General features: G+C 43.9%; 1 protein-coding gene across 1 annotated transcript in view; it reads left to right on the forward strand.

The window, feature by feature from the left end:
- VAV2 (vav guanine nucleotide exchange factor 2) overlaps positions 1 to 25,262 on the forward strand; it is an 832,583-nt gene that overhangs the window by 477,682 nt on the left and 329,639 nt on the right. Inside the window, exon 3 of the mRNA XM_078641956.1 lies at positions 14,022 to 14,080. Coding sequence (XP_078498082.1) covers positions 14,022 to 14,080 — 59 coding nt within the window. The remainder of the gene's footprint in view (positions 1 to 14,021; positions 14,081 to 25,262) is intronic.

Here is a 25,262-nt window from a genome sequence, read left to right on the forward strand (position 1 = left end):
CCCCTTGATTTCCTGCACTCTTCTGTCTCCATAGGGATGCAATCCCGGAGACCACCTCGTATGCACTATCACATCACAAACCCTATTGATAAATCGGATTGCACAGTTGATTACCACCAACCTCAGGGTTATACATGCGCTCCCTACATTTGTGTTCTACCCGCACACCTCGTGTGTGCACATCAGATGGAACAGCAACATTCCACACACCGGTAACGTTACTATCACACATTGTAGTCTCTTACCGTGACAATGTACAGTGCTCCACGGCGCCATCATACGGTTAGCGCTGTGTAATATTCACACACATACTTCCACTGTGCTAAATGGAGGCCATATTACCCCCCTAAAAAACTATGCATTTGCAATGCAATAGGTCGGGCATTGCTGAAAGTTTGAGCTATTTGTGTTGCATTATTATTAGCAATGTCAATAGCTCAAACTTTCAGCAATGCGAGACCTATTGTATTGCAAATGCTTGTTTTCTACAGCTCCCATTCTGCAGGGTGTTCATTTAAAAGATCTTAGAAGGATGAAAGCCAAGGCTGTCCCATTATGGCTAAGTGGGAATGGGGAGTATGGTTGGAGAGATGAAGGCTGACAGAACGGGAAGTGATTGGGCCACGTTCTTCAGTTGGACTTTCGATTTGGATGTTCTGTATAGAGCTCATGTCCTGATCGAATTCGTTGATTTCTGGAATGGAGCAATTTGTTTCTGAATTTTGCCAGGCACAATGGGAGGAATCGTATCCCAGTCTTCAACACAGGCCACAGTAGAATAAGAAAAAGATTGGAAGCTGAGCAGAGCTGGTCGGACTTTTGAATCAGTTGTTTTATTTTGATTTTAACCCGTTGCGTGCACATTTTCGCGCTGTGCAGGCGTTTTATTGAGAGGGCGGAGTTCGGACGGCGTGTCCGCACACGCCCATAATGACGTTGGATGGCCGGGGGCTGTTGAAGCACACAAGGGGTTAATAAACAGTTTGTGTTTATGCTGACTATTTGTTGTTACTCCAGCCCCCAGAAGCTTGGCCCTCTGGCATTGTTGAACTTCATAGGCTATGCACCCTCTTGGTGTTGTTGAAACTAGCCAATACCTGTGGTTTGTTGCAGGATCCAATCAGTAGATAGAAGGCCCTGCCTGTCGCCAAGAGAGCGCCAAGTCTTGGATGGATCTGAGTTTCGCAGGTTGCTGCACTGTCGAACAACAGAAGAGTTGACTGCGGAAACCAGATTTTGTGGGGAGCATTGATTCCAGCATCTACCCCACTAGTGAAGACAGCTAACAGGCAGTTCTTCAGATGCTCTATTAACCCGTTTGCTACGGGTGTCGGCCAACGGCCGTCGCAAGCACTACCTCCGTAGTGCTGTGCATGTCTGTTGGCCGACGTGGTCCCGCCCAATCAATGGAACGCTCTGCACTGGCACGAAACGTTCAAAGCAGCAAACGGATTAAATGGGGTCAACTCGTCCTACATGCCCAGTGCATATTGTGAGCCGAACCCTGCTCAAGTGGAAGAGCCAATACATGAAGGTTACGTTGTTGCTTTTTACAAGCAGTCCCTATGAGCCCTAGCAGGATTATGCAGCATCTCAGGTAATCACATACATTTAGACTGAACAGAATGGTATCATACAGAGATGTTTGAGAGTCAAACAACTCCGCAGTAGCAAGCAATGTACTTGGCAGTCAGGACGCTTGCTCAGGCAGGGTAGCTTAGTGTGACCAGTTGACTGTTACCGGGATACCTTGTTTCTATCACCAGATTTCATTTAACAAAAGTAGTCTGAGAGTCAAAGTCATGGGCCACTTTATCTGAATTAATGGGAATAAAAGTACCAGATACAATTATTTGTAGAGAGAAAGCATGGGGATAGAAACGTGGTCACATGGGTTAGGTGGTCTTACGCGTTCGTTCATGAAAAACCATATTATGGAGCACAATTTGGTTTTCGATACATCTACTACGCTGTGAACTGTATTACTGCCTGGATTCAGGGGTAAACCTTTGAAATTCCAAGTGACTGAAAGATATGCATGGAAACATAGTGCGCTCAGTACAGGCCTCCACCCTCTGGAACTATCTTACCTTTTATATAAGAGCCCCAAAAGATATTCACTTTGGAAAATACTGAAGAAGAGCAGCTCATTCCTCAATAAAATAAAATGGTAAGTAGCTCCTCTGGGCTGCCTCTTATTCAGCCTCTAGTGCCAAGAAGCCATTAAATGCTACATGAACGCTTAACAAAAAATCAATAACATAACCGTTTGACAGCACAGAGCATTGTGATATTGGGTGTCACTTGTGAGCTGTATTGTGTCTCGACCACCTGTCGCAACCACAGGCTCTCAGACCAGTGCTACCCCTGGAGATCCGAAGTCACTCACTGAGGGTGAGTGCAGAACGGTCAGTGCTCCACGTACCACAAAGGAGTCTTAAGTTCAGTTTTCCAACCAACTACGTAGAGGAAGATGGTATTTGTAGTTGCACATTTCCTTCTCACCAATCAAAATGACACCACATTAATGGCGGTTTGCTCAGGGCTTGAAATGGAAAAATAGAAGTGCAGGTACTCTGTACCAGAGTACCTGCTTGTTTCTGAGAAGTGCTGGTACTCTCTAATTAAAAGCATAGCATTTCCCTTGAAGTGCTGGTACTTTCCCTCTCAATATAAAAAAGTGCTGGTACTCCGTACCAGACAGTACCGGCCCATTTAAAGAACTGGGTTTGCTGCAAAAGCAGAATCTGAAGGTAATTGTCATGACATGTTGAGGGGAGGGCTCTTTTTCGTCAAAGCACTTCCAGTCTTTGCTGGTTTTCGTTACCTATTGATGTAGACTGGCTGTTGGCCTGGCACGTTCCTCAGAGCAGCACTATCTCCAGCACGTACATGAGTGCAAAGAGAGTAGTAGTTGGAGGGAGAGGAACTTCTCTTACAGCATTTCCTTCTCTGCACTGTGGTAAAAGCTGAACAATGTGCCCCACCAATCCCCGGATGGTGGTTTGTCTCTCTCAACAATGAGGGTTGTAGCAAACAAAACATCTCATTTGAGGCGTCCCTCCATAAGCGTGGAATCCACACACAGGTGCACAATTTGCAGTTTGAACTGGAGCTATTTTTAGGTCTGGCATACCAGCACTGCTGTCTGAAAACCCCAGATTGAGTGGGTTTTAGCTCCTCCCAAATGCGTACTTCCCGCTCACCTCAGGCTAATGGTTGTTCGATGTACCCTCCCACCTCCTTTAGAGGGCTTGCGTTGCAATGAATGAAGGGCTATCTTACTTTACACTGATTTATCACACGTCAAATTATTTAAAGCATGAAGCATTCTTTTTTTTAATGTGTTTTTCACAGCTGCAGTCTAACTTCATTTTTAGGCAGTAATGAAAATGTAAATCAAACCTCATAACTTTATCAATGCTTGTTATGCGAGTTTGACCCTACCATTTCACTCATTTGAAGAATAGGCACCTGAAGTCAAACATATATAAACCATAATATCGAAACTATAATCTTGATTTTATTTGATTTAAAAAAATTAAATGGATTTCTGAGAAAGTAGATTTTTTGCTGTCCTCTTTTTGACATTCTTCTCTTCTAGTTTTCTCCCGTCTTCTACCTTTATCATTACCAAGACACCCGCACCACCCTTCTCGAAAGAGTGAAACAAGGAGTCCAGAGAGGTGAACCTCCCATTTTAAAAAAGGAAACAAGATTGACTTGGAGTACGGTGGTACCCCATAAAAAATGAAAAAAGAAATCCACATCAAGAGGGGGAAAAGCCGGATCAAAAAATGTAGGTGGCCAGCAGAAGCACCGTACAACCTTTTTTCTGGGTTGCTGGTTGCCCCTTTCAGTCAGCCCTGTTACCACTCTGCACCGTCACCTCCCTGTCCCGTTAAAACTTTTTCCTGAAGAGACAGAGGACTTACTGGCCAGAAAAGCAAAAAATTAAAGTTGGGGAGAATTAGAGAACCCTAAAAGCAGAAAAAACTTTATTATTTTGACAAACACAAAAACCCTATTAGTACTCTCACATCTTGACAGTGGCTTCTCGTTTCTCATTGGCAGCTGCCAACAGACTCAAATTCTGCTGTCATTGTATAGTGTATAACCTTATCTATGGTACTGCCCTTCCTTACCTCACAATTTAGGATGTTCTTTCGAACTTTGGCCTCCTCTCCCCCATTTCCTATCACCCATACCTGTTTTTGATATTTCCCCCCTTGCTATTGAGCTCTGAACCCCCACCGCCTCCTCACCCCATGATGTTTTTGTACAACTCTGTCCACCGCTCTGACTAGGTGATTTGCAAATTTGGCAAGTACGCATACAGCAGAACGGAGAACAACATCCTTAAGAAAACCATATTATGGAAAAGGGGATGGGATAGAAGTGAGAGGGCCGTGCCAGAGTGACCAGGGCCATTATCAGTTTTCAGTGATGTCTCTAGAATACTGATGCTGTTCTGTACTAGTGCAAACTTTCGTGACATCAAACGAGATCCTATTGACTGAGATATTGTTTGCTAAACTTGTGACAGGGGTCACGACCAAAGAACATCCGATCCAACCCAGTTACTCGTTCATCTGATCGACCTCTAATTCCTCTACCTTATTGAACTGTCTTTTGTTCTTGATCCATTCTCAGCACTGTGCAGTAGCTGACAGTATATGTATAGTGCTTTAAAAAAAGTTCTAAATAAACAATAAAGTAAGATCATTCAACCCGACATATTGCCTTTTGGCTTCCATTTTTGTTCTATTGAAAGTCAGATGCTCCCAAAGTGTGAACCATGAACAAATGAATGTTTTCCAAATGTGTGGCCATGCAAATTTGATCTCTACCCCTCCAAAGAAGCTATATAAATCCAACATCTTAACTAAAATTCTTTAACTGCCCATGGCTCAATATTTCTATCTACCATAACTGGGCATGCTTAAAAATGCAAAAATCGCTGGTATTACCAAAAGTGAGCAAAAAAGAATTGCTGATCCTCACCAGAAAGAACTGGATTAGCTCTCTTCCCAGGAAAAGTGGGAAATTAATATCTATGACCGACTTAAGAAACTAAAGATCCTTGCCTCTGCTAGAGTAGTTTATTAACAGTTATTCTGCATGCAACTTGTATTTTCTGTACTGCTTCCCATCTGTAGCATATTTTCTGAAACCAACAAAAAAAAATTTTGAGCTTAATATTCTCCAATTTTCATCTGATCCTGGCAAAGACCTCGAGGCTGTTTCAAGAAGACAGGTCTGTTGTTTTGGCAGATGGTGGAGGCAGGCGGAAGAGCGACTTCTGAATCCTGGCGTTTTTTTCCCCTGTCACCTCACATCTCAGAAAAGAGCGTCATGGTACCCGGAGCAGCCCTGCCGGCGGCTTGTGCCTTTTTAGGTCAGTAGGTTGCTTTCTGCTCGTTTGGTAAATTTAACTTGTTTTTAAGGGATTTGACTTTCCAGAGTCCTTATCCATTGCTCTTCTCTGTGCTCCCTGTGGACTCCAAATGGCTTTAGCTAAACCAAAGTGGCATTAGCTCTGTGCAGTGGAGAAGCCCAGCATAAGGCTCTAAATTGCAGAGCATCACAACAGGAGAACTTTCCTAGCGGGCAAATCTGCAAGGTCTTGGGCACATTCAGATAGACAAAGCGCTTACCCTATTTAATAGGTCTTGTCGTCAAGGAAGACCACAGGACAGTGCACATTTACTGCCTTGAGAGGCCAGGGTGAAACCTTCCTCCCACATCCTACAGGGCGCCCAATGAGTGTGGGCAAGTGTGTGATCTTGATGGACCCAGGCCAGCATAGAGGGTTCCCAAAATCCTGTACATTCACATCCTACGGGGTAACCAGGGAGTGTGAGACACCATGCCCATGATGGTACTGCGTTTGATCTTGATGGACCCAGGCCAGTGTAGAGGGTTCACAGAATCCATGAAGCACTTACTAGTGTAGAATCTTTTTGCTGTAGCAGTGCATGGTGGGGATCTCGGAGTATCAGATTGAAGGGCCTGGATATGGAAGTACTCGTACATTTTACCTCCTAAAATTCTTCCCTATCGTGCAGCACTGAACCCCGAGTTCTGTTTTAATGGCTTTTCTGAATAGTGCTAAAAAGTAATTGTAGTAATATTAACACGTATTTATATAGAACTACATAATGGAATTTCTGCACACAAATATCACTATTACCTGCTTTAATTCTAATCAATTTGTCGACCTTGATAGGATGGTAGGGTGGGTTGTGTAAAGCAGACTTTGAATGCGTGACCTGTAGCTCACATCACATGTACAGCAGTGACACTTAACTAACTGAGCCATTTTGCAACTATAGCAGGTGGTGTTGTAATATTAAACTTTATAATACAAAAGTTTGGCTCCTTGAAACAAGAATAGCGTATTGAGTTAAACTTCGAGATGTGCCTCTTTAGGGGTTGGAATTAATGTGTAGGGGCAGAGCACAACATACTTCAGGACACGTCATCAATATTTACTTTCTGTCCACCGATGCAACATACACTGCATAAGATCATTTTCATAACCAATTAGTCCAATTCACAACATTCTTGTTTCCCAAATGCCCTTGATTTTCCACAGGATAGAAACAGCCAACGCGTTTCGTCCACTGCCTGTGGGCTTCATCAGGGCGTCCCATGAAGCCAGCTTCAGTACTTTTCAAGGTACCTTTCCTCCATCAACACATGTATTCATAAGACACTCGCCGTTGCCCTGGAAATAGAAAGGCCTTATGAAAAATAGGTACGGATCACCAACCAGGACACTACAAGGTGGAAGACACTCATTCCGTGATACATTAAAGGTTTCTTTATGATAAATGATGACACCCTGATGAAGTCCACAGGCAGTTGACGAAACGCTTTGGCTGTTTCTATCATGTGAAAAATAAAGGACATTTGGGGAAACAAGAATGTTGTGAATTGGACTAATTGGTTATGAAAATGCTCTTATGCAGTGCACGTCACATTGGTGGAGAGAACTTATTTTGATCCTTGGATCGCTCTCAGGGAACAGCGGGAGCAGTGAATGTGCACACTATGTGTCTCTAAATGCATACATTTTGGACTGCTTTTTGGGCAATTGAGACGGAGGTGCGGTTGTCGCACAAACTCTCTGTTTCAACTCTTCTTTTGTATGAATAGTTACTTTGTGTATTACTCCCAGGATTTACTTTGTACACTCCCTAAGACTCCAAAACATCTGACCTATTGCATTCTTGACTACGGTTACTTCCTCAGGACAGTAGAGTGGGATTGTGGTTGGGGGAGCCATCTACTCAAGGCCACCATGACCTAAACGGAGGGTTTGCCACGTAGGTGACCTCAGAAGGACTCCGTGTGCACTGCGTAATCTGTGACCAGTGGTATGTGGTGGCTTCATTCATCCCTGACTCCCTGGATGATACTGCTCGGCATCGGCAAAGTGACCCTTCTCATTCATGTCGAGGAAAGAGGGGTGTTTAATGAGCCCAACTCAAAATAACAAATCATGGTGGCAAAGTAACAGAGGTTTCATAAAAAGACTGGTGGAAGGTTACCCAGGAATAGAAGGGATGGGTATGGAGGTAGCCTGGCTGCTTCCTGTGTGGCTACTTCACTCTCTTGTTCGCTGGTGAGCAGTGTACAAATGCCGCATAAGATGCATATCTACTCGCTCCCAAAGATCACATGGAATGCATGTAGGACCCTGCCACCAGCACCCGTCATACAACCCAGCATAGTCTTAATCCCTATCAAGAACCCCAGCAAATCGGAATAGTTTTAAGGCATGAGCAAAGTGGGCTCTGGCCCAGGACCCCAGCCTTTCAGGGGGTCCCTGATAGAACCAGCTCTGCTCTGCAGAGAGTCTTGCCCTGATGACCTTGAATAATTCTAAAACCGATTGCTTTAACTACCGTTTTCTTTTAATTTAATTTTAATGTGGGTGATATATGAGAGTCCATTTCAGACATTTTGCAGAGAAATGTTTTTATAGGAAATGGGACCTCACATATGAGAAATGGGAGACTGTCACAGAGTTTATTTGCAGTTATATTAGTGAGCTGCTGCTGTGTTACAGTATTGAAAATACGGGTCACTATCCATGTATATTAGATGTAAACACGATTAGAATTTGGATGGGAGTGTCTGTGCACTATCAGTGACCTGGCCAAAGAGGGCATGAAAGAGGCAAAATTGGATCATAATTTCAAACTGACCCCCAAAATACATTTGGCCCAGAGTCTTTAAAATTAGGGGTAGGTAGAATTTTTGATTCTGCCTTCGTAATTGGAATAATTTATTAATTTTATTAATTCCGCGTTATTCATGTAATGCAGATTACTAATTACGCCGTTCCAACTGCGGAATTAAATCAACACTGTGTTAGTACTTAAACAGGGATGGAAGAGGGAGCAGTCCCGCTATTTTTAAAAACCACTGCAAGTCAAATTTAATCTGCAGTGATTTTTTAAATGTATAGGGACAGCTCCCTCTTCCAGCCCTGTTTAAGTACCACTGCAAGGCACAGACCCCTCGGTGCCCTTATATAAATCTGTAAGGGCACCGAGGGGTTTGCACTGCAGTGGATACCCGTCAGTGCCCATACATACCTATGTAAGGGCAGGAGGGGTATGCAATGCACTGCATACACTGTGGTGGCCGCTGCCATCTCTTCTCCCTCATCGCCTGCTTCCAGGGCAGGAAGCACCCAGCTCCTAGCCCCCAGATAGCCAATCACAATGCTGCAATGCAGCGTTGTGATTGGCCTGAGTGCTGTGGATTGGAGAATGGGAGGCTGGGCATGTTCTCCATGCAAGCTGTAATGCCGCCTGCATGGAGAACATGCAAAGTGTGCATGACAGTTTGACCAGCCCAAGAAGGTGGGCAAAAGCGTTGTGCGCACTTGCAGAGGGCAAACCACTTCTCCTGCTGTCTGGGCAGAGCTGCACCGCCCCAACCCAGGTGAGAAAGGGGAAAAACTAAATGAAATGATAACAATGAGTTATTGTCATTTTATTTTTTTCTCTTTGACCAGCTTAGTTCGGTGACGCTCCTCCGCATTAGCAGAGGAGCCACCAATGTAAATACCCCTCAGGTGCCCTTAGATACTTTTGTAAGGTCACCGATGGGTATGCACTGCGCATTGCAGTGCCCTCTTTGCCCCTCAACGGAATTCCACAGAGGGAAACCCCAGCTACTCTGCCGAGCCCTCAAAAATGTCCCTGTAGCAAATGCCGCTAATCTTGAGATGACCACACGCGCTCGCAAGCATTGGCTCTTGTTGCCATGGTGTCTATGCTGGCCAAGTATTTATTTCCAAATATACCTATGTAGAAGGAGTTTAAAAAAAGCTTTAAACAACAACACTGTGGAGAATGAGAGGATCTCTAGAGCTGGCGAGTCTAAACGTAGCCAAGGAGGGCGTTGATTCATGCCAGATTCATTTGCAAATAATGGATCTGATCAGAGCTCATTTACACAGCCAGTGATTAGAATATCTGGCATGGACCTCCAGGACCTACGTTGGTGCCATGGCCCTGAAGACAGTATGCTGTCGGTGTATCTGGAGCACTCAGGGTGGAAACATTCAGTTTTAGCTGCATTGCTCCACAGCTAAGCATTGTCCCAAGTTGGTTCACGCCATGCCACATAGTTAACTTCAGCATTATGTGCATATTGAGTTTGTGTGTTCAGTAGCGGCCTGTAATTTTAGGAGGTAGGGGGTTGGACGGGACACATACTCACTCACACCCATGCATTCCACACATGCGCGCTGCCACATCCATTCACAACTCTCATTACCAAATATTCAAACATATATGAACACAACAAACATTAATTTTAAAAAACATCACACCCGCAGCTCTGCCTCAGAGGTCCCTGGTGGGTTGGGACTGCTGCCTTCCCTTATTGGTTGATCTTAGGTCAGCCAATGAGGGAAGACACCAGTCCCAAGCCTCGGTGATCCCTGGAGGGTTGGGACTGCTGCCTTCCTACAGTGGCTGACCTTAGCAGCAGTCCCAACCTCGTCACAGAGTGGGATGGGGTCAGTAAGACTGCTGACACAACCCCACTCTGTGACAAGGTGCAAGTGATAGACACTTGGCCTTGGGTACTTCAGGGCTTAAAACTGAAGCGCCCAGGTCTGAGGCAATGGGTGACACTACTGGTCATGAGGGGGAGGGCCTCAAGGACGTTTGGTTTGCTGAGCTGAGGAGGTCACCTCCACAGGAGCTGTGACATACTCAGTCCAGAAAAGTTCAGCTCAGGCAGCCAGGAGCCTGCACATTTAGTGCATGTCTAGCTCCTGGCTGCCTGACCTAAAATTAAGCGAGTTTTTCAGGCTGACCTTTGCTCAGCCTGACATATACTCTATTGAGGGGCAAAAGGTGAAGGGGTTTGGCCCCTCAGCCCCTAAGGATGAGCCACGGCTGATATTGAAGAAGTCAGAGGATACACTTTTTCTCTGAAATCAGGACTACAAGGACCAGGATGCATCTGGATAGTGCTAAGTATACATGTATACACTTGGGACGCATGAAAGCCCTGTGTGGGTAACTGTGAGACTTGGGGGCAGGGTCGGACTGGCGGTAGCCGCCCCACCAGCCCCTCTTCTCCATATTCCCCCTGTTCCCAGGGCCGGTCGAGCCGCAATCTGCCAGGGCCAGTTGTTGTTCCCAGTCCTGCCCTGAGGGGGACAGAGGGGTTGGGGTTGGGGGTGGTGGTGGGGGGGGGTTAAGAAGAGACGAGTTGAAAGGTGTTGGAATCAAGGTGGCCAGTCACCCCTTCAGCAGTGCTCTTTTGAGGCTTGGATGGTCATTTTTGGTGCTGAAGGAAGCTGCGAGCTGTGGTGTTAAATGTGGATAATCAGAAAAAAGATGGGTTAAAGTTAAACATGGAAAGCAAAGAAACGTGGAGAGCAGATGGTGCCCTGAGATGCCGCGTGCTTGGAAGCTGTCATGGGATGCCAGGACAGGGTCTGGGAGGCGAAGAGAAGAAATTTCATCACAGCGCTTGTGAGTGCTGAGGGTGGCTGTCTCACCAGTGCAGATTTTAAGAAGTGTCTTCAAACCCAAACTGTATCCCAGCTGCTCACAGGCTTCAGTGAGGCCGAATACTTTGGAGGGCCACCTTAGCTTAGGAATTTTGTCAACCTTGAAAGGATGAACCGCTAAATAGACCCACAAACCCATACCAACTGCATATATGTATAGGGAGTGTGTTTCAAAATAGATGGAAGATCAGCTTCAAGCACTGCATGTATATTTTTCCTCATTTGAGTGTGTGTGTGTGAGATAGGATTTGTACATCACAAATAAAAGACGTGTACTGCAATAACATGTTACCTATCTGAACAGGTTCCCTCTCCCTGTCTTCCCCCTCACCAACAGTCCACGCCCCTGCCAATCTGTTTAGGTAGTATTGTGAACAATTAAATAGTTTTAGGCACAAAAAAGTCAGTTTGCTCTGTTGAAGTAGACCGCTGCACACTGCACTGTCATACACTGCACCGTCACCCCATGATACAGTACATACATTGCACTACTCTCACTGTCCCCCTCCACCTCTCACACCCCCCTCACAACCTCCCCCCCCAACCTCCCCCCCCCCGCCTGACTGACTCCTGCGAGGCACCTCTATTCCTGAGCTGAACTAACACGCTGGTGTTCGACCATTAATAGCACTTTACAGAGAATGGATGTTGTGACGTGTTGACATGTTTCATGCGTGGGGCCTGCCAGGGGTCCAGGGCAGGTGACCCCGGCTCCACCCTCTACTGACGAGGCTGTTGGAACCGAGGGATCATCTCTTCCAGCGCCCCTGAGAAGGCATAAGGACATTCTTTAATATCTCATCTAGGAATAACTGCCCACAGCCTGAGTACTTGATTTTAGTGGCCATTTGTCGCCATTGTATATCGTATCTATCAAGTTTTTTGCAGTGAACCTCTGAAAACAGTGAAACAGGCGATAAAAAAATATTCAAGACTGCCTAATTGTATGCCGGCTCAATAGCTCAAGACACATAATTGGTGGACGGAATGCCGAACAAATCAAAACATTCAACCCCAGTCAAGATATCTGGGTTAAATCCATCATTCTTTTGCTCACCGTGCCACCCCTGTTTAGACCTGGCCTTATGCAAATCAGCCTTGGCCCTGTGCCTCATGGGAACAGTCCAGCCCGAACAGCCAAGCCAGGTTCTCCCTGGACCGGAAACAAGCATCCTAGGACCGGTTTCGGGGTTTCACCCCTCATCAGCTGGGATAGCTTGAAACCAGTGGCACAGTGAGCCCGGGACCCATGTCTGGGCATACCCGGCGCACTTAGGGCGAGAAAGCAAAATACACACAATTGATGGACAGAATGCAGAACAAATCAAAACATTCACCCCTATGCAGAGAGATCTGGGTTAAATAGCACAGACACAGCCATCGTGGTGTATGTGTGTGGTGGGGTGTGGGGTGCACTGCAGAGGCATGAAGCTGCCCTTATTCAGAGCGGTGTGTTAATGCAGAGGGAAAACAACTGGAATAAACTATAGGAAAAGGTCATTCAGTTGGCAGTGCTAGCAAGTGCTGCACTTCGTATGTGATACCTTGAGACAGCACTGCCTGGAAACTCAATAGCACTGTGCATTATGGGACTTGAAGTTCCACACTCTGAAAGCGCCAGCACTAGAATTCTATTCATTCAAAGACTAAAAAAGGCAGAGCCAGTGGATACATTTACACTTTACACCAGTCCCTCGGCAGCTGAGGACTGGAGCCGTCATTACAAACGGCCTTTTCAACAACCTTTCAGCTCTTTCGGGACTCTTTCACCACCATTATCAAATGACTAGATTCTGCTTACATTTCTTATTTGCAAATTGCTGAAAGGTGGTGCTTTTTTTTTAGAATTGTTGGGGAATCTGCTAAACATTCATTCATTTTGAAAGGCCTGCATTTGGCAAGCGCACTAGATCCCAAGTGTTCATAGGCGCTCCAAGTGGCATAGCTGAACCCACAGCTTATCCTAATATGAGTAAGGTTTTCTGTTTTTTTTTTTAAATAATGCCCAGTGCGTTCTGTGCTTCGTCAGTTTAAGTGACTCCAGTAGCTGTGTTGTCAGGAATGAGAATGCCCGGCCCCGGTGCTTGTTGGGAAAGAAATCGTGGAGTTTGAAGGATTTGCTGGCAGACCACATGAACATTTAAATATACCCGGAAGTATGGAGGATATGTAATTAATGGTACTGAGCATGCAAAATCTGTGTAATTTGCTTTTGTATAATTATGGTAAATTTTGATGAAATAACACCGTATTACGTTAAATGCAAAACCGGCATTTGGCACTGTCTTTTAGTATGAAATGTGTACTCCTATCCACTCTGGGCACGCGGATGCATTTCGCTCTAAAAAAAATAATATTGCGTAAAATTCCCAGAACACTGTGAACTTCAGAAGCTCGTGTTAGGTCGTTTGCGTTGTTACTTGCGTTTGCAGTACATTATTTCCACAAACAGCCTAATACACTGTGTTGCGTAAAACGTACTTTTTCAGACTTTTGCATAACAAGAGTAATGTGAAATTAAGCTCATTTCATTATACCAGCATAACGAAAATTGTCCTGTGCCTAATCAATAGTTCTTAGATAAAAGAGAAAATTGCAACAAGAGCAACGCAAAAAAATTAACCATTCTTTATGAAATTTCAAACTTGTTTAATGTCTTCATGATGGTTTTCCCATTACCGTTTAATGTGAGTTCAGCCATTTCAACCCCTTGGTAGCGATGGCTACTTTTTACTCGTTGACTGGTACTGAGGCTTGATTCCCCTTCATCATTTCAACGCCTGCAGCAGTTAACTCCAAAATCCAATATTACAAGATCACAGCATGTAGAATTGCCATTCATTGCAGTGATGTGTATAGTTGAGGTTCTACCAGGATACTGCATTTCTCTCTTGTAAAATACAGTAGTTTTTATTAAGCACTTCCTTTTGTTCATGGATTACAAATGTGTTTTGCTTTCTATTTCTAGGTCATATCTGCCATATCACGCCTCTCCTATCACAGCATTGCTGTAAACAAGGGAATCAGGTAAGATTTAAATGTCCAAGATATTGCATATAACACACTTATTTTATTGCATTTTAAATCACCATTATTTGCTACTTTAACAGTGCATTTTTCTTACAAGGTAAATTTATTGAAGTAAACAGTAATCAGTTGAATGGGTTACCTACCACGCGTCTACCTTTTAATTCCAGCTAGCAAAATATGCCTGTAATAATCTTATCGAATCTGTTGGTTTCTAAGTTATTCAAGCATCCGAATCAGAAAAATGTGTGTTGGTGCAGATTGTCACCGTGTTTAATGTTAAAATTCAAAATACAGCTTTTCTTCATTTGGAAATTAAGGTCAGCAAAATTTACATCACTAATGTAAAATCGTGTGCTACAAGTAACGAAATAATCTTAAATTTTTCCATAAAACTTTTTTAAAATTGAATTTGTATCTGCAACATTTTTCACATTTTAAACTACTCATAATTGGGACCATTCACGTTTTTATTAGCAAAATCTGTCGTCTGTATAATTAGTGTTCAACCGCAAAATTCATACATTTTCTGGGTAGTTTGAATGATGTTTTTCAATGACATTCTACAAGATCAATTTGAATTCTAATTGCCCAATTTAAATATTTAATACCTTTACTCATTTCACATGCAATGCTAGTGAGCTGGGAATTCACAGTGAGCAAAAGGTTAAACCATTTCAATTGACCTCCATTGCAATGTAAATTAGTGTATCAGTCTGTAAACATTCCAAATGATGATTGCTTATTTCAGTTGACCAGTCTGAATTCAATAATCCTACCAAATTTGCTGAATGAGAAGGGTTGAAGACATTCGGCTCACACCATTTTCTGGATTGTCAAATATTATTTGGAATTTCCGCATTCAGAATCGACTGTTTACCTTAAGGGGGTCATTGCTACAGGATGTGATTGACGGGATGCTACACAATCGCTTTGTACCACCAGTCTGTCCATCGCTACTTGCTTTAGTTTAAACCTGGGATTTGCTACGTTGGTCCACAAATGCTCAATCTAAATTTTCCTGAGATAAATTTAGATTTAGTTTTAAATGGGCATTATTTATATACCCTGTGCTTATTTTTAGATTCTCCAAGTCCAAAATAGATCGTGGGCCAATATTGGGCACCTCTGTTTAATTAGTATGAATAAATAAATGCTGACCATAGAGATATTGATTGATTGATTATGTGAAGAGAAGTGTTAAATCACACCCTTATCAGGAATCAACTCTAAAACAAATTAGTATAGTTTTCAGCTCTTTTAGCTCTTTTCCCCAAGATAGTGCAGTGCACATTTCTTTCCTTCCAACAACATTGAGGGTTCCAATCAGAGCCACAACCTCACTTTATTTAGTCAGTCAGACACATTCTTTATTCTGCGTCATAAAACCATAAAGGATGCAAAAAAGCACAATAACACATTTTAATAAAAAATGTTAAAAATATTGTTTAATCAATGTCAGAAATCCTTCACAGTTGTACAAGCACTAAGACCTGCTATATAAAAGTAACTGGCGGAAGGATCACTGGGTAAGTTTAGACTAGTCAGACAAAAAGAAGCATTTTTATTTCTGGAAGTCAAGTAGATCAGGCCCCTCATTCAGGCTCTCTGGATTGCTTGTTTTGGCTCACACACAGCTTATGTTGGCTTCACCTATATTCAAGTAAATTGAGCTACTTGCCTTCCGTGGGAGTATGAGTCAGATCACTAGACTTCTGTTATGAGGAGTGAGGGAACAGTACAATAAATGAGTCGAGTTCAAATAAAATGAAAATTATGTGATGGAATTTCCAGACTGAATCATTTCGATGAATGACATATAAACAACGGCAGTTGCCTGGTGAAGTAGGACAGTCCCTTACCCTATGAGGCCTGTAATGGAAGCAGCAGCAGGGCTGGGCGAAAATTGGCTACAGAAATTGCACACTAAGGCACCAATTAAGATGTCGTACGGAAAGACTCCGAATGGGAATCGATATTGCAGAACCCGATGCGGAACCCTTGTTCCCGAACAAATCGTACACATTTCCCAATGACTGATTACAATGCCTGGAAACCGTTTGGGCAGACTGAATCAGTTCCGAAAGGCATTCGGACAGCCTGAGTCTTTCGGAGCCGAATTGTACAGCTCTAGGGACATTGTTTCCGAAGGAGCGATTAAGATGACCAATTCGGACAGCCCTTACGATTCGGTCTGCCCGACACAAAATGCCTGTCAGAATATGTCTTTGGGGGCCCGTTGTGGGCCCCCCTTCACCCAGAGGCATCCAATTGGGCCCGTGGGGGTACCCAAGGAACCCCTCTTCCTAACCATGCACAATGTGGCAGGCACCTTGGGGTGCCCGCCACAGGATGCAAGGGTTTCCCCAAACACCCCTTTATTCAATGGGAGCCTGTGTTCTTGTTCAGAACACAGGCTCCCATTGAAGTCCATGTGAGTCCGACTGGCATTGACTTCAATAGGCGCCTGTGTGCTGGGAAGCATGGTAAAAAGAACAATTGATGGACAGAATGCAGAACAATGTCAAACATTCACCCCAGTACAGAGATCTGGGCCTAAATCCATGGTTTTTTGCTCACTGTGCCAGTCCAGTTTGGACCCAGCCACAGGCAAATCAGTCCAGCCCAAACTCCCAGGCCAGGTCCTCCTTGGACTGGAAACAAGCATCCCAGGGCTGATTTCGGTCTTTCAGCCCTCATAGCTTGTTTCAGGTGGCATGTAGAGCACGGGACCCATGTCTGGGCATACCCGCCCCACTCGAGTGACAAATGCAAAAAGAACAATTGATGGACAGAATGCAGAACAATGTCATACATTCACCCCAGTACAGAGATCTGGGCCTAAATCCATCGTTTTTTTGCTCACCATGTCATTCCAGTTTGGACCCAGCCGTATGCAAATCAGTCTGGTCCCTGCGCCCAATGGGAACAGTCGAGCCCGAACTGCCAGGCCAGGTTCTCCCTGGACTGGAAACCAGCATCGTAACCGGTCATTCGGACTCGCGGGACCGATTCTTTTGGAAACGATTCTGAGACTGATGTCAGAACAACATTGTAATCGGCCCCATAGGAATATAATGCTTACTAGAATCCAGCCAAAATGAGTGTTCTCAAAAATGTTGTTTAATGGAGAAAGTTTTGTGTGTTATTCCCACAGCCAGACTAGATCATTCATCACTTTCTCAGAGGCAAACAGGCTCACACCGAAACTCCACCAAAGTACCTGTTCTACCAGCTCAATGTGGGCCTCGTGCCCAAGAGATCAGAATGGTACAGGGAGCAAAATGCCACTTTGTCTAGAATGGGACAATTGCTTGAAGTGGCCCGAGAAGTGCTTGTCACAATCCTGACTTGATGATATTCCTGCTACGACAGAGCACTTCCTGCGGCTTCACTAAGGATGCAGTGGCCACTTGTCCAGGTGAGCTGACGAGGGGAGAAGCAGCAGTTCTTTCCAAGTTTAAGTTGCCATCTAAAGTCACTCAGAGTTCACTTACTATGCAACGAAGACAAGCACTCAAGGTATTATTCTTCTTGCCTCCTGCAGGCACTTTTATTGGTGATTTTAGGACCGTATAAGACACTGGAGTGTCACATGCCGCAATTAAACTAGCAAAAAAAGTCCACTTCTCAGAGGCTATTGCCTCCTCGGGAAATGATCAAAAAGAAATATTTAAGATCGTAAACAGCTTTACTAATCCTAGGGCACTCGCTCAAGACATTCCGCCCTCGCCACCACTTTGCAACTCTAAAGCTGATAACTTTGATAATAAAATTCAAGCTATTGTCAAGGAATTTCCACCTCCAATCTTAACTTCAACCTCCATCGAGAATAAAATTATAGAAGCAAGTATAAAGAGAGACCCAAATAAGCCCCATCTTAATGTGTTTGCTCCCATCTCTCTGGAGGAATCACGTCAGGCCATTCTATCTAGCAAGTCAGGATCACCATTTGATCCGTGTCCCCCCATGTTCTTAAGACCCCTGGTCAATGAGGTTAATCCCATAGTTAATGGGATTATTAATTAGTCATTGGCAACGGCAGAGATTCCACCAGAATGGAAATTAGCCGCGGTTAAACCCCTTCAGAAGAAACCGTTACCTGACCCTACAATTCTTTCTAACCTGAGGCCCATCTCACTGTTGCCTTTGCTGTCTAAATTGACTGAGTCATTCGTCAATAGTCAACTTACCACATTCCTGGAAGATAACAACATCCTGCACTCAAATCAGTCGGGCTTTAGGTCCAAACATTCGACCGAATCTGCACTCCTGTTCTCTGCTGAATCCCTGCGCTCCGCCATGGACCAAGGGAAGAAGGCCGTCTTGATATTACTCGATCTATCGGCGGCTTTCGATATGGTCTCCCATACCATCTTGATTGACCGTCTCCTGAGCGCAGGGATAGGAGGAGTAGTGCTAGACTGGTTTAAAAACTTCCTGAGCCAAAGACGACAAATCACAGTGCTGGGTGATTTTAGATCTGATGAAAAACCTATCAGAACAGGGGTACCTCAGGGCTCTACTTTGAGCCCTGTACTTTTCAATCTTTACATGGTACCCCTGATTGAGCTTATTTCTTCGTATCAGATCGGCACAATATCTTACGCTGACGATACGCAGCTCATCCTGGTACTCGACTGGGAGTCATTACAAGCGGAAGAAAACCTTAAAACTTGTTTAGCAGCGACATTTGAATGGATGAAAACCAACCATCTGAAGTGCAATTCTGGAAAAACAGAGATATTACCTTTTGGCCCATAAAATCTGTTTTCCCCCAAGCAGTGGTGGCCTGAAGGCGCTGAAGCTCCTCCAAACACCATCTCTTCTGCCCGTAACCTGGGTGTTAAGTTTGATGATGCATTATCTTTCACCACCAAGGAAGAGTCTTATGGGAAGGAATTAGAAGATGAATCTTGCATTTAAGTGGTTAACAAAAAACAGGTTAACAAAAAATGCACATAGGAAAATATTGCATAGCAGATACTTTTGACAAAGGCCCAGTGTTTGTGGTGTATATTTAAGACAAAGCATATGTGTACGCACCTCTTTGGTTTGCCAATATTGAACAAAAATAATCTGTGAATCTAAAAAGACGCTGTTATGACAGTAATGTAAAACAAATGAACGCAGAAGCACGATTGTTAGATAGCACTGTCCCTTCAAAGCTGGTGAAGGCATTAAAATAACACAGTTCCTAAATAAAACGTCATAAATCAGCAATTAAAATGGTGTTGTTTCACCAAAATAAATACATGGAGAACACACACTGGCATAATTTCCTAGCTGCATGTTCTGTTGCATCTGGAGTCTATCAAGAGGAGTTCTCGATGTCCCATCAGCAAACCTATTGGGAGCACAAAAGGGCCATGTAACCATCTTCAAAATCCCACGGGATTGATGGACAGCCCATCCAAGCGATGACTAGACACATGAATAATGCATGAATGTCAGTGGCTGCAAGGGCTGACCGGAAAACTCTCTGTACTTCGGTTGTATGTCAATACAACGCGGTGTTTACACCGCACTACCATTACAACACTGGTTTTACAACGCAAGTCGTTACCACGACTTGCGCTGTAGGGTGCTGGACTTAGGAATAGTCAGATTTACTATTCCAACATCAGCCTACGTACAGTAGGCAAGGTGTTGGAATAGTAAATCTACTATTCCTTAGCCTAGAGCGCCCTCCAGCGCAAGTCGTGGTAACGACTTGCGTTGTAAAACCAGCCTTGTAATGGTAGTGCGGTGTAAACACCGTGTCGTAATGGATGTTCCCCCTGTACTTCTAGTGCACTTTTTTGACGAATTGATGACATGAGGTTTTCCAGACTAAAAGCTGCCTGTAACCAGACCTAAAAAAATTCCCGTTTGGAACACATCCAGGTAGATGGATTTCTGATGGTCTCCGGCACTCGCTGATTCAGCCAAGAATTGAGTGCTGTATTGCAATTCTAGAGAATGTGGACATACATCATCATTAGGTACCTGTAGTTGTATTGCAGGTGCAAGTCTTCGAGCATCCTTAACCTGATACTCAGAAGGATGGATAGATTTTCAAATTTTATTTTATTAGGATTGTTTTGTGTACTGCTCACACTGCTTTTCAACCATTCAAATAGCATCACAGAAAAGGATGACTGTGGTGAAGGTATAATGCAAGTCTGGATTCTTTGTTTCCTGGTCTGGTGTAAAAAGGCCATGGACCACTTGGGACATGTGGGTTTTCTTTGACCCTGTGGTGGAGAGCAGCAAATCCAGATGGAAGAGAGGAGATGTGAGGATTTGATGCTGGGTTTGTCCATCTCTTTTTGGTGTAGATTGCGGGCTCTGTAATGCCCTCTGTAGCTTTGGTAAACGTTGACTTAGCTATTGCCTGGGAATTAACCCCTTGGGCGCGGCCACGATTCTGCGCCTGTGAGGCACTTCTAAAGAGTGTTGCATGACGGACGGGGGCCGTCATCAGCATGGAAGGGGTTAAAGGCAGTATCTGACGCCCATCCATGATGCCATACAAGGTAGCATGCTGTTTCCATCTGTCCTGTTCACTCCCACAGCAGAAGAGCTCATGCCTTCCATGGACTCTCTCCCCTGGGAATGACGGGCCAGAACACTGAGTGTGTCAATACTCACTCAGGATTCCTATTGGAATCTGCTGGACTGAGCAAGTGCAAGTACATGTAGTGTAACCATCTGGCTTTTATTTTACACATATCGATATTTTATGCCAAGGACTTAAAAAAACCAAAAGAAAATTAGAACCTCGAGAAAATGTGATATTATTTTTTAGGCCGAGCCTGAGCAATGCATGCGTTGCTCTGCGAGGCATGCTGCATTCAGGAATGGACATCGTAAAGGGGTACTTTTACAAAAAAAGAAACATTTGTTTGTCAACTTGACAAACAAATGCTTTTGTTTGTAAAAGCACCCCATTCTGCGCTTTCACTTAAATGGCGGCCATGCACCTTTCTGTAGACGAGCCGCATCTAAAGAAAGGGGCGTGGCCGCCATTAAAGTGAAAGCGCTGCATGGGGCGATTTTACCAACCAGCATTTGCAATGCAATAGTTATTGCATTTGCGAGAGTTAAAGCTATTGGCATTGTTAATGACAAAGCATTTTATTTATCTGTTTTAAAAACCAACACGTAAATAAACAGGCATTGTAATTCCCAATGCCAATAGCTCAAACTCTCGCAAATTCGAGACCTGTTGCATTGCAAATGCTTGTTTGTCTTACATTGAAGAAATACAAGTAAAGGCAATCTGAAAATACTCAAGAGTTTCTCGAAACTATTTTTGACAGAGTGGACAAAAGGCCAGAAATATATTGAAAGGTATTGTTAATTTTCTTTTAAAAAGGCGACCACCATATATGATCGGTAACCTATGTCAGATTTGTCATGGCGTGTTGGTACATAGATTATTGAAAGAAGAAGCAACTAGTATATTTTACCTCATTGTTTATATGTGTTCAGCTTTGTATTTATAGGCTCAAGGTTCTTCCCACACAGTAACACACAATATCAAATGCTGTCCAGGTCATCATGATAGCGAGGAGTAAATTGAACTTCTGTAAGAGGTTTATGCGGAAGGTGCCTCTGGAGCAGTCTGGCCCGCACTGAGCTGTCTGCAAATTAATCTGTCGCTAATCTCATTATCCGCATCTCTTTGGTGTGGCTGAATCCTCTCAATGCGGCACTGAGCAGCTTTCTAGCAAAAGCTGTTCCGAATTATGCCATTTGTCTGTCAGAGTCTGTAAATTCCTGGGAGGTTCTGGCATGTTATCTGCTGCTCCATTCATTGATGCAGCCAAATCAATTCCAAAATAACACATTGTCTGTGTGTTATGTATATACCCTCTGGCTCCTATTCACAAATAACAAGTTTACAACCAAATGTACCTAATTGATGTTTGTCAAAAATTCTCAAAGGGATTCCTGGGAAGCGTAAACCCATTTACATATGCGAAGCTCGCCGCCACCGGTGCAGATTTCACTACACCCATTAGTCCCGCGGAAGGGGTGGGAAGATGGGTGTTACAAGCAGTGGTGGACTGTAATTTTAACAGTGAGAGGAGCACAAATCCACATAACTCACAGCCATGCATTCACACACACACACAACTCTCACAAACTAATACACATTCATTCATACATACACTTACGCTGGCACCAAACATACCTTACATGCAGATATCCGAGAGGAACGCCTTGAATCTCCCAGGAGGGTTCGGACTGCCGACTTAAGGTCATCCAATGAGGGAAGCCGGCAGACCCAAGTTTCGGAGGTCCCACGAGGGGTGGGACTGCTGCTTACCCTCATTGGCTGAGCCAATGGGGGAAGACAGCAATCACAACCTTGTCACAGAGTAGGATCAGGGTCACTGAGACTGCTGACCCCACCCCACTCTGTGAGGAGGCGTCACTGATTGACACATGGCCCTGGGCACTTCAAGCCTTAAAACTGAAGCGCCCTGGTCTGAGGCAATGGGTGACACTTTCCCTCATCATGCGAGGGAGGGCCTCGGGGCATTTTTGCCGGGCTGAGGAGGTCCTGCCCACAGGGCTGTTGAATCCTCAGCCTGGTAAAGTTCAGTTCAGGTAGTCAGGCGCCTGCACATTTAGCACATGTCTAGCTCCTGGCTGCCAGGTTGAGCTTTGTTCAGCCTGACACACACTCTTCTTTCTGCGAAAAAGGTGTGGGACACTGCCCCTCAGCCCCTTGGGACGGGCTGCTGCTGGTTACAAGTCATAACTAGCCTTGGAAGATTGTAATCGACCACAAATGTATGTTTGTAGCAATTCACAAACTTCTTTCATTCTCCTCGCCATCCATGTAACCTTAACCGCATGCGTGCGGGCGGAATTCCGCTCGCACGCTGAGATTTGCGGAACCGCATGTTACGTGACGAGCTGGGCTCGTCATCAGCGTAGCAGGAGGCTACCTCATGACGAGCCCAGCTCGTCATGAGCGTGGAAGGGGTTAACATTTTCACCCCAGGTGCGGGCTGGCGTAAAGCCATTTATAGGGTGGGGAAGGTGAATGGATCACCCCCAGATTTGGAAGTGGACTACAGGAAAGGGTTTCTCTTTTGGGGAAAAAATATTTTCCCTATGGAGAAAAAAAGGATGAGTTTTCACAGGGGAATCTTTTCTTCCCTGTGTGAGGTTCCCCACTGTCGGCAACCCAGAACAGTGGGACTAGGATCGTGATAGGAATGTCACACAACCTTACTAGGAATACACAAGGAAACCTTTGTCTCCGGTACCTTTCCATGCGTACTTCTGTGAATGTTTGTGAATTCCAAAAAGTATGAAAAGTTTGTCTGGTTGGAAGTGGAGATCTGTGCCTATAATTTTGACTTTCTTTGTGAATCAGGCTCCAAGTCTTTGAGTCACTTTAGTACGGTCACTTTAATGCTACATATATGACCATTACAGCATATGAAATGTACCCCTCATAGTATTAGTAACTCCTTTAAATATTACTCATTGCAAATATCAAATATACCACCCATTCATTCATCAATGTATTGCAATCTCTGATATCTTCGTTAGTGCAGCGATGCAACACCTCTGAATGAATAATATACTTATCCTTATTTAGAAAGCATCCAATTTATTGACAAATTATAGGATATGAAGAAATTATATTATATTATATTGTATTATATTACGTCGTATTATATCATATTATATTATGTTCTATTATATTATGTTATATTATACTATGCTATGTTATAAAATATTATATTATACTATGTTATATTAGATTATGTTATATTTGTATTATATTATATTAGTTACCATTTCCTGCAGATTGAAGTTTCAATGGAAGCTGCTAATATATGGTGCCCACCTGATTGTTTGCCGAACGGCTGAAACCTTTGTAACAATGTAGTTGGCTTAGTTGGACTTTCACAGAGCAGACAACACCTCCATAGTGCTTCTTCCTGCCCACAGTGAACCAACCCTCCTCCCCATCAGTTGATGACACATTGCTTATACTACACAGTTGTATACCTTTTGTTAAAGGAACACCATGCCTCCTTTGTCCTTTGGCACAGGCATGAGAGGTTTATACATCACACTTGCATATGTCTGTTCACAATATGAAGTACCTGTCCCTGAAACCTATGTTGGCTCGTGCCTTTGAGTACCCACTCAACACATGACAAAGCAATTGAAAGACTTGCAAAGAACAGTTGTATTCATGCAGGTTTCTTGCCAGCATGGCTACTTATCGTCCGACTGGCTCGTTTATCACAGAACGGCCTGAAATGCCCCCTGGGTAATTGTGGCATAAACTGTGGGTGCCAGTGTAGGACCACAAGGATCAGATCAGTGCTTGGTTTAGGGATTTCCACCTGATATAAATTCGCGCAGAATTGGAAGCAATAATCATTTACATAGCCAATGATGACCATCAAAATGTGTCATGGATACAGCCCTAATAGACAGCCGTGGCACATGCCATCTCAGCATGCCATCGCTCCCTGGCTGCAGCTGTGGAATCATATGTGGGTGCATCAGTATTGGCATGCATAGCCAGGTTTTTGCAGAGGATACTTCTTGGGATACGATTTATTAAGTCTTAGCCTACTTTATCCTATGCTATCCTATACTTTGCATAAGAAAAAATTCATAATTGCACACTGGTCTGGAACATACAAATCTAGTGCTACATGCAGATCTGTAGAGAAAAAAAAATCTAATTTCAAGAATTGACGGCAAATTGTGTATGCTCATGCTTTGATTTTGTGCAATACTGTGTGTGCAATATGTTTGTGAATATCTCATGTTGAAGCAGAGGACACACTCTTTAAGAAAGGAACAGAGGTGTGGAGAGGTCTTTTGAATTTGCCCAACAATTTGACATGAAAATTATCTATTAATGCTTCCCCACCCTCACATATCCATAGGTGTACAAAACGATAAACACCATTTAACGAGCCTATTGCTTCAGCTAAACATTCACATTTCTGTAGTTTCTGATGGGCGTGGGTGTCAACTATTCATTGGTTTCTTCTGGTCCGCGTTCAGATGGTGCCTAATGCACTGTCCTTAGCACACAACAGTCATCTGCGGATGAACTGTGCACATAGTAACTTGATTCATATGGCGTTTCGTACTGCACTGCTGCGGTATCTACTTGTTCTAAAGAACAGTATTTAATATTAGC

The sequence above is a fragment of the Lissotriton helveticus genome, chromosome 5_1, assembly GCF_964261635.1.
Source record: "Lissotriton helveticus chromosome 5_1, aLisHel1.1, whole genome shotgun sequence".
NCBI lineage: Eukaryota > Metazoa > Chordata > Amphibia > Caudata > Salamandridae > Lissotriton > Lissotriton helveticus.